The 9,629-nt window shown below is 41.5% G+C and overlaps 1 protein-coding gene and 1 pseudogene across 4 annotated transcripts in view; one reads left to right on the top strand and one right to left on the bottom strand.

Annotated features, from left to right (window-relative positions):
* Nucleotides 1-696: 696 nt before the first annotated feature.
* The window catches only part of CDADC1 (cytidine and dCMP deaminase domain containing 1), an 84,561-nt gene continuing 75,628 nt past the window's right edge, over nucleotides 697-9,629 (bottom strand). For 2 of the 3 annotated variants that reach the window (XM_081128060.1, XM_081128059.1), the window contains exon 11: nucleotides 697-3,950. In XM_081128060.1, the coding sequence (XP_080984186.1) occupies nucleotides 3,920-3,950 (31 nt within the window). In that variant the 3' untranslated portion in view covers nucleotides 697-3,919. The remainder of the gene's footprint in view (nucleotides 3,951-9,629) is intronic. The other variant, XR_013998137.1, reaches the window with a different exon arrangement.
* On the top strand, nucleotides 6,302-7,566 carry LOC308553530 (coiled-coil domain-containing protein 117 pseudogene; annotated as a pseudogene). Its single transcript has 2 exons — nucleotides 6,302-6,584; nucleotides 7,252-7,566. The product of its transcript is annotated as a coiled-coil domain-containing protein 117 pseudogene (transcript).

Raw genomic sequence — 9,629 nt, 5'->3', positions numbered from 1 at the left:
TTTAGAATGTAAAAAGATACTTTTCACTGTTACTGGACAAATTTTTTAAACTTCTCAAAATTCAATTTATGAAATTTGACAATGCAACTTTAACTTTCTCTATTTTGAAAAGTATCCAAAGCAAATTTGGCACCTATGTGCTCAGGAGTGGAGTGAATGGTACCACACATTTACATGGAGGCAGTCCTGCCTGTTGCTCAAGTTAGGACACTTCCTTCACCATGTTGTACAACGGGCCACAGCCCAACTGGCAGGGGACTAGTCTGCTCAGCTACAAAGAAGTTAGAAAACCCTCAAGAACTGGCCCAGATAACCAGAACTGGTCACCCAGGTCAGAGCAGCTGGTTGTCTTTTCCTATCAGCAAAAGTATCAGAGGCTAAGAAGAATGAAGAAATTTGATAGTCAAAAGGTAATAAAGTAAATGACACAGACTGGCTATAAAGTCTCTCTTAGAAAGAAGCACAATCAGCTTTCTCGGGCCTGAGGAGCTCTTTGGTTGGCCTCTGAAGCACTGTGGTCCTGAAGAAGCATGGGCCTTCTTTCAGGAATCCAGGATGTGCCCTCGGAAGCAAATGTAGAAAAGATGCAGAACAGGGCTCTAACCTAGATCTCCGGAGAGAACTAAATTACCTGGGATTAAGACTCTAACCGGCAGTGCTTATTAATTACTCATATTGGGTACGTGAGTATTTGTTGTAACTATATCTTTATACTTTTTATGTCTGAAATATGATACAATTTAAAATAATAGCAACAGCAACAAAAGACTTCTACGATGTTACACATGAAATGAAGGTGCTAAACTGATGCTTAATCCTAAAAAGCAATGGTTACAGCCTCAGCTAAATGCCAAGTGGCCACTATTGACAAAACCAGAACTTAAACAAATTGGTGTTTACTGCCACTTGCTCTAAAGTGGATCAAAAGCAGATTGCAGTGGCAGATCCCAAAGCAGACTATTCATGCATAAAATGAGGAAGATTTATGAGAGAAGGGTATATTTTCAAACAAACTAAGGAAGGAAAACCCACAGAAAAGCTGGATAAGAGAAAAGCTTCAGCAGTAATACAATGAAACAACACACATAAAACCTGTGTGGACTCCACACGGCAGGCGTGGCTGGGCCCAGGCCCAGGCTCATCCCACTCAGTGGGCATCCTCTGTTTCACTTGGTAGTAACAAACCCAGAGCTATTTTTTACAAGTAATGAATTTACTATTATCCTCCCAATTTTTGAAAGGAAGGAAGACACATTGTTGTTTCAGTGCAAATTCTGATTTCTCAGGCTAAGGGATAAAGGCTCTTAACCGTGAATTACTAGGTCTTAGTCAATGTTGCTATCCCAGGGACTCCCGTACAGTTCAGTCATCGGTGCGGGTCCCCAGTCACTGCCCTTTCCTGCTTCCCAGCAGGGCCACCTGTCTCTATCTCTTTCTCTCAGAAGTTTCTCTCTTCCCCACTGTTTGCCAGCAGCCCTCTGGGCCCCTTCAGGACACACTGTAAGCACCTCAACTTCTACAAGGCCCTGTCTCCTTGCCTCCCCAAACTCTGCTTGTCCTCTTTTGTGTTACCACTGCTCCTTGATTACACCCATGGGTTGGCTATCAGTCTTGAAGGTCATCAGAATCACCTGGAGGGCCTGTGAAGAAAACAGACTGCCGGACCCCACCCGCAGTGTGTGTCTGACTCAAGGTCTGGGTGAGCCCCAAGAATGTGCATTTCTAACAAGTCCCCAGGTGATGCCAAACTGTTGGGGCAGGGACCACATTCTGAGAATCATTCTCTATTACTTGATTACATGTTTGTATCTTTCACTCGACTGTGAGCTTCTTGAGGTCAGGGGACATTTCTTACACATCTCATCTTCAGGGTCTGGCCAGTGTCCAGCAGTCAGTCAATTAGTCAACAAATATTGAATGCTTATTATGTGCCAGGCACTGTTGTAGGCACAGGATTCTGCAGTTTAAAAAAATTCTCTCTCTCTCTTAAACAGATAGGTAGAGCTTTAATATCTAAACATCATGTCTAAGAATATCAATCAATAAGATATTGGATATTTTCAGAAAACAAAAACCCCCAAGACTATTCTGATTGTAAATCAACATAACATCCCTGCCCTCATAGAGCTTTCCTTCTGATACTACATAGTGAACTCTCAATAAATTCTAAAATCTAACCAGTTGTACAGAAGAAAAAATGGCATGGCATTATCATGACCATTTTAATAGTGCTATGGAAATATCAATTTTTATTTCTGAATCATAGCTTTTCTCATTTGTATGTTTCTCCCTTCTGATATCGCCCCCCCTCTCTTCAACACCCAACACATAAATCCATAAACCTGGCAATATTCAAGGCTTTGGGGCATTACAAAATATTTACTGACTGATTTATAAAACATTTGATGGAGTTGACATATTAGTAAAAAACAACAAATACAAGAAAACTTTTAAGTATGTATAATTAGTGTATGAAAGCAACTGGGGGGATGTAAACAAATCTCAGTGTTTCCATATTGATAGATATTAAAAAAGAGCTTCGCCACTGATTATCTTTAAGGGACCTCTCCTCCCCACCTCTCTATTCCATGCCCTACACCTTGTGTAAAAATGTTTATGACAGTTCTCAACTGCCTGCTAGGACAACTTTGAACTCCCAATGGACCTAAGCAGCCTGTTATACAAGCAAGGACATCTGGTCAAGATTTGGATTGTCCTGTGCGATTCTGAGGAATTAGTAGGAGGCCTTGCGAAGCCACATTGTCATGGAAAGGAAGGGACAATAGCAGAGGCAAGCCTGACTACTTCTCCTTAGCCAGGGGAGTCATTTCTCAGGATGGCCTGCCACAGGCCACTGCAACTTGCAACTCCCTCTCTAACTGAAGGAAAATACAGAACAGTAACCTTCATCTTTGGACTAATTCTCTGACGAGCAGTTTGGAATGATGTAACTGAACTGACCATAAAGTTTACTTTCAGGATTTTCAGTATGCTTAGGGTTTGCAAATGATTTTAAAAGGCCCTGAATTCAAAGTCATGAGACACTTGGTGTTAACTGTGTGGAGGGAAGATGGGCAGCATTATGAATAGAATTCTAAAAAGCTAGTTTTAATATTCCAAACTATTTTTTCTCTGTTAAGATCATAACCAAATTGAAGGTTCATTGCTAGTGATTTCAAGAATCAGAGCTATCAAATAGTAATACTGTCTCAAAATACTATTTTCCTATTGCTATCCCAAGTGAGTGATATAACACTGTAGTCCAACAAATCACTATGATTTCTACATATTGAAAGACTTAAGAAAAAGTAATACCTTTTAAAAAAATATACTTTTAATAATGCAGACCAGGTCCACCAACTTCAATTTTATAATTCAATCTTAAATAAATTCTGGTTATTAGAAAGCTTTGGGTGTAAATGTGAACTTCTAGTGATCCGTACAATGACTCTTTAAAATGGCCAGGTTGTTGTTTATATCCCTGGAGCAGTTCACTAATGGTCACCGTTGTAATCCAAAGGAATCAATATTTCTTAAAAGGTGTGCCTTTCTCTGCTGAGATGTGACCCCCGGTGAACTACACCCCCTTTTAAACTGGCTAATATAAAGCAAACACAGGGAGAAATCTATCCCAATGGGCAATTAAGTTGGTCTCATTATATTATTGCTACCTTATTTAGTGTAATAAAAGAGCAAAACAAACAAATCCCAAAATATTCTCATTAACATCATTCATACACTAGTAATAAATTAGCTTTCTCAAAAAATTGTTTCAACTATTTACAAATCCATCCTTATTTTCCAAATTAACAAGGCTGACTTTTTAAAGTGCAATAAAAATTCTTGAGGTCTTCTCTCCAGTTCACACGGGACTTCTTAGTGGTTTCCAAGACACAGCCTCTTGTTTGGGTGCAGTTCTTCATTCCCAGGGATGGCTCTCACCACACCATCTAGTGTTCAAGGGTAACAACGTCAGGAAGGCTTCAATTCAAATATGTTTGTATTTGTTAAAGTCATACAGTTTGCAAGATCAAAATAGTGCTTAAGTTAAAAAGGAATATTCATTTATCTTAAAATTCTCAGCTGTTGAAGAACAGATTCCAGATAACTCGCTCAGGTAATACAGTATCTGACTTTTAAAAACCCAGGTTCACAACGGTGTAAGGCCAACAGTTCATCAAACATTTTTTGGGAAAAGTTATTATCTTTATTAGGTGGGAAGAAACAAAACACACTCCCTTATCCTTCAAGGAGGAGGGAACTGCCTACGGGGCAGGGGGAGTGGGGGGAAGCCCGCCCCACCATTCCCGCACTCCTCCCCTGGAAGGCAGACAGTCAGCTCGTTGTTGGGATGGGAGAAGAGCCTGGCTTCAACCTCTCCCCGTCTTTTGATTTTAAAAGCTTAATTGGTACAATAAATTGTGTGTGTTTAAAGTGTACAATTTGATGAGTTTTGACATTCGTATACATCTGAGAAAGCATCACTGAAGTCAAGATGGTGAACACATCCATCACCTCCAGAAGTTTCCTCCTGTCCCTCTGCTTCTCAACTTTTCGGGGATCTGCTTGCCCTCCAAGCCCGTGTTTTCTACTCTGCTCTGTCTTCCTAGTCATAAGGACACCTGGACCAGGTGGGCGCAGTCTAGCCTTCTGGAGGCAGATCTGGGAAGCCTAGTCCCTCTTTTAAAGAAGAATATATGTAATGCAGATAGACGTTTTCAAGCCTAATAATAAAATGAATATTCAAGAACCTATTACCCAACCCAAAAACTAGAACAAAATTACGTACTGTGTGCGCCCCGATTTAATCCCATCCCTCTTTCACCCCCATTCAGAAGTAACTGCTATCCTGTGTTTGTTATCCCACTGCTTCTTAAAAATAATTTTGCCACATATACTAAACAATGCATTATTTGTTTCCTTTTAAACTTTAGATAGAAATTGTATCTTAATGTATTTAGTCTTCTGTAACTTGATTTTTTCATTCAACATTATATTTCTAAGAGCTATCCATGTTTTAAGTGTGGTAGGTAGTTAGACAGACATGAGCAGAGCAAGGACAATGGGCCAAGTGTAGAAGGTCACCAGAGTGGAAAAACCTTGGGTGTCTAACAACAGACAATCGTAGGCTGGGGCCTCATCCCCCGGGTAACGTTTCCTCCCCTAGAATATTTTCAGTCATGTGGTTCGGACTCCTAACCTTTTACATAGCTGGTCACAAGGTTTAAACCCCCTGACCTTTCCTCCCTAAAGATAACATCTAGGCCTCAGTTGTCTTTCAGCTCCAGGCCCAGAAAAGCAGCAAAACCAGACAAGTGACCCACAGCTGACCTCAAGTGACCCACAGCTGACCTCAGGACCAGCTGCACTGACTGACCCCTTGCCCTGGCACAGACCCATCAGTGGAGACCACAACCCTGAAAGGATACACCTGGAAAGCTGGTGCATATTCTATTAAGATCCTCCCCTTGCACCTTCCCTAAAATCTCACCCTTAAAAGCTTTTAGGACAAAAAACCCAGGGCCCTCTCCCACCCAGGAGCATGCAAATGTCTTTTCCCTTCTCTCTCCTAAGCTCCAAGGGCCCTTCTTTTGCCTCTGTAACTTGTTTCCTGAACCCATTTCTTTTATAGTCCATTTCTTCTACCTCTGTAGTTTTCTAAATAAATGTTCTCTTATAGTTTTGAGTCTTGGCTGTGAATTTTTTCCTAGCCAGAACTCAAGTACCACCCATCTAACACTTGGTGTCATTCTTGCTGCTGCAAACATAAGAATATAGATGTAGTTCATTTACTTTCACTGCTATATATTCACTGTGAGAATACATAATAATATTTTTATCTAATCTCTAGAGTTAAATGTTTGTGTTAAGTCCAGTTTTTGCTTTTAAGAACGATGTTGCATAAATTACTTATCTCTGTCTTTCATACAATATGCAAGAGTTTTTGTAGGGCACATACTTATAAATCAAACTGCCAAGTCATGGAGTATATGCATGTTCAGCTTTACAAAGACAATGTTAAATTGTTTTCCAAGGTGGTTGTATATATTTTCAGTCCAACCAGAAATATACAAAAATCCTTAGCTGCCTGGCCTTGGGCCCTGGATGGCCAGGGCCCCCGAGGCAGCCTCCTCTCTCCCTGGCCATGGCCATCCTCAATGGGCCCTTCAGCAGCCTCCCAAGCAGCAGCTTGGTGGCACTATGGTGAGGAGCTGCCCCATTCCAGACCCCGAGGTTCCCTGAGCATCCCCGGCAGGATGTGGGGCGCAGATATGCTTCAGTTCCCTGTAAAAAGAAACACATGCTAGAGCAGGAGGAGGAGGATTGTCCAGTAAGAAAAGGCTAACTGAAGCAGGGCTCTGTGCTGGTCCTAATGGCTGGATTCTTTGTCACATCAGGATAGAGGGTCATGGAGTAAACCTATGCACTATTGACCTTTCTGCACCTGGCATGTTATATGTTATTTGTGAATAAATGAATCACACTGGAGAACCACAGTGTGAAGTTGGCAGAAGGAGGCCTTAGGAGATTGAGGACAGGATAATTGACAAACATGAGCAAGTTGAAGCTGACAGAAATATAGGGTGTCCCAAAAAAGTGTCTACACACTTTAACAGCTGACAACTCACTTAATGTTCACTCCTTTCCAGGTTTAACTGATTTGAAATAATGGGTGAAGGCAGACAAAGCTTTGAACAAAGAAAATTTATCCTAAAGTGGCACTAGACTTTTTTTATGAGGATACATAAAAGATGAAGTTTACTGTAAAAACCGCAACAGCCAATGAATTGAGGGCACACAAATACTGAACGAAATGATTCTTGATGTTTATGATTCCATTGTTTCGTCATATCAGCAGTGCCTGGACCATCTGTTTCAAAACAGGTATTGAAAAAAAAAAAGTATTTATTTCTGTAGATTCTTTTAAATTTTGAAAATGAGCCTGGCCGGCGTTGCTCAGTGGTTGAGCATCAACCTATGATCCAGGAGATCGAGGTTTGACTCCCAGTCAGGGCACATGCCCAGGCTGCGGGCTTGATCCCCAGCAGGGGGCATGCAGGAGGCATCTGATCAATGACTCTCCCATCATTGATGTTTCTATCTCTCCCTCTCCCTTCCTCTCTCTGAAATCAATAAAATACATTTTTTTAAAAAGAAAGAAAATGAACTATATGTTAATAAACACTGACTTTATAAGCATTCAAAGTGAGGATACTTTTTTGTGACATCCTGTATTAACCATTTCCCCAGTTTTGTCCTTTGGGATACCATGAAAATAGGTTTGAAGAAAGAATTTGATGAAGTCTTTACAAAGAAAATGATAGAGTCCATGAGCCATCCTTCCATGGAGCTGTGCTCTGGAAACTTCTCCTTGAACTCCTTCCTTTCTGATAAGCCAAAGCTGGCATTTAGTGTTAAGAATGACACAGGAGAGTCAAACTAAGCATCCCACTGCCAGCACTGCCTTCCCTAGAAGAACTGAACTGTTGTTGGAACCTCGGCAAACAGATGCCTATTTAAAATAGTTTGGAGATAGCTGCTTGCACAGAAGAGATGGAACTCTAGAAACCTGTTTCTTTACTAAAGGTGTCAAGTTTTAGAAGGCTCATGTGTTTAGTTGTGAACCTTCTTACATGTATAGGGACTTGAAAGTTGTATGAAATGGGTGTAAGAATATCTCCTCCTGTGAGTTGGGGTGGGACTCTCATTTCAGGTAGCCATTCTTAAGTTCAATTCTTTGCCAAGGAAACTTGTTTCAAGGAAAAAGCTGTTTTCTAGAGGAATTATTATTGTGAGATTTAGTCCGCAAAGGCAAGTGCAGGGGAGCTCAGAGATGCAATATGGCTCCATCAGTAAAGGCATCTGGGAAATATTGGACTCTGTTTATCCCTCTGTAGGACTGTTTAACTCTCTGTAGCCTCAGACTTGACTGACTACCCAGAAAACTGGAATGCCACCCCAAGATAAACATCATGCCCCCAGGAAGGAGGTTAATACAGTCAAAGCTTGTTTCTCGAACGTCTCCCATCTCAAACAATTCGATTCTCAACCTGACAACCCTTTCATGCTGATACCTGTATGCTCAGTCACGGGTCTCTCAGGGGACAAAGGAGAGACTACTTGAGTATGAGTCAGTTTACCACTGTTAACATCTCAGGATATTGTGCTGTGAACATTTTTTCATTTTTTTTATTTTTATTTTTGCTTTTGTTGTTGCTTATTATTATAATTAAATTTTCATTTTTTACTATACACTTCTTTTCCTTTTTGTTAAATTTTCACTTACATTTCATGTCCTTTTTGTTTTTAAAGTATTTATTTATAGATTAAATAGTACATTAGACATGTACTATATATAACAAAGGTTAAAACAGGGAATCATTTGGAGGTCTGGAATGAATTAATTTAATTTACATTATTTCTAATGGGGGGAAAAATGCTTCAATTTTCAAAGTCTTCCAGAACAAATTAAGTTCGAGAACTGAGGTTCCACTGTAAATGCATAGAGTGTGGATAACTACCTGATGTTACGTTAACTTAGGAATGCATTGTCCTTTCCGATGGTCTATGCGACTACCCACCATATGGTTTTACTGTTAACCCCAAATGAAAAAGAGGCCCTGTTCTGAGAGGGGTGTGGACTTTTCCTGGCCAGCCACCACTGGTAGCAGCGCCTTTGTCTGTGTATGTAAGTTTCTCCTATTAAAGTTCTTATGAATTTGAATAAGGCTATGTGTCAGTTCTTCAGAATCAGTCCTGAATTTAGACTTTTGGGGCTTTCCCCCAACCATTGGCTCTGTGAGCAGGATTCCAAAGAATCCATGAAAGCCAGAGGGAAAATGGGGGAAAATGGGCTCCACTGAGGAAAATCCCAGATTAGCCAAGAACTCATGGTTGGGGCCAGTTGACAAGCATTGGAGACTTGGGGATGGATGCGTGAGTACGGGGATGCCCCCAAAACACCTGCCAGAGTAGCAGAGTTATGGGGAAGGCTGAAGATAAGGAAAAGAAAGATAGTAAGGCCGCAGTGGCCACTGTAGCCTGGCCCCTCCTCTGTGCTTGGAGGTTTTCTTGGGAAGAGGCACTAGCGCTGGCCACGAGGAATCACTATTTGAAAGGGAAGCCTGCCTGGCACAGGGACTACTCCTGAAGGGCTCTGGCAACATCTGGGGGGTAGTGATGAGAAGGTAGAAACCTTAGCCTGTAGGGTAGCAAAACTGAAAGGAAAGTGAGTTTGGTGCTGCCGGGTCTAGGTGGTCATGGTCAGGGCAAATTGGGACCCAAAGACTTGGGACCCCATGGAGGATACACCCTTCTCTTCCTCTCATCAGAAGAGGAAGAGGGAACATGATAGAGATACCAGATTTACGAGCATGACCGGTAATGATGACAAAGATTAAGACAGAGCAGGCTTGGCCATCTGTTGCAACTCCCTGCGCCAGAGAGGCATCAGTTCACTTCCATGAGGGAATGTACCTCAGCTGAGTTGGGAGAGTTAGGACACACAAATAGGCAGAAAGGGAAGGAGTCTGCAGTGGGTGGGATGCTGTGTTTGTGGGACTCGGGTGCTGAAGTTGTCCTCCTGACAGGGGGAGCTGTGTACAGAGAGTGGGTGTTCTTACTGGCAT

Source organism: Miniopterus schreibersii, assembly GCF_964146895.1.
Source record: "Miniopterus schreibersii genome assembly, chromosome: 2".
Lineage (NCBI taxonomy): Eukaryota > Metazoa > Chordata > Mammalia > Chiroptera > Miniopteridae > Miniopterus > Miniopterus schreibersii.
Note: the sequence above shows the minus strand (reverse complement) of the source record. Positions and strands in the feature narration are given on the sequence as shown.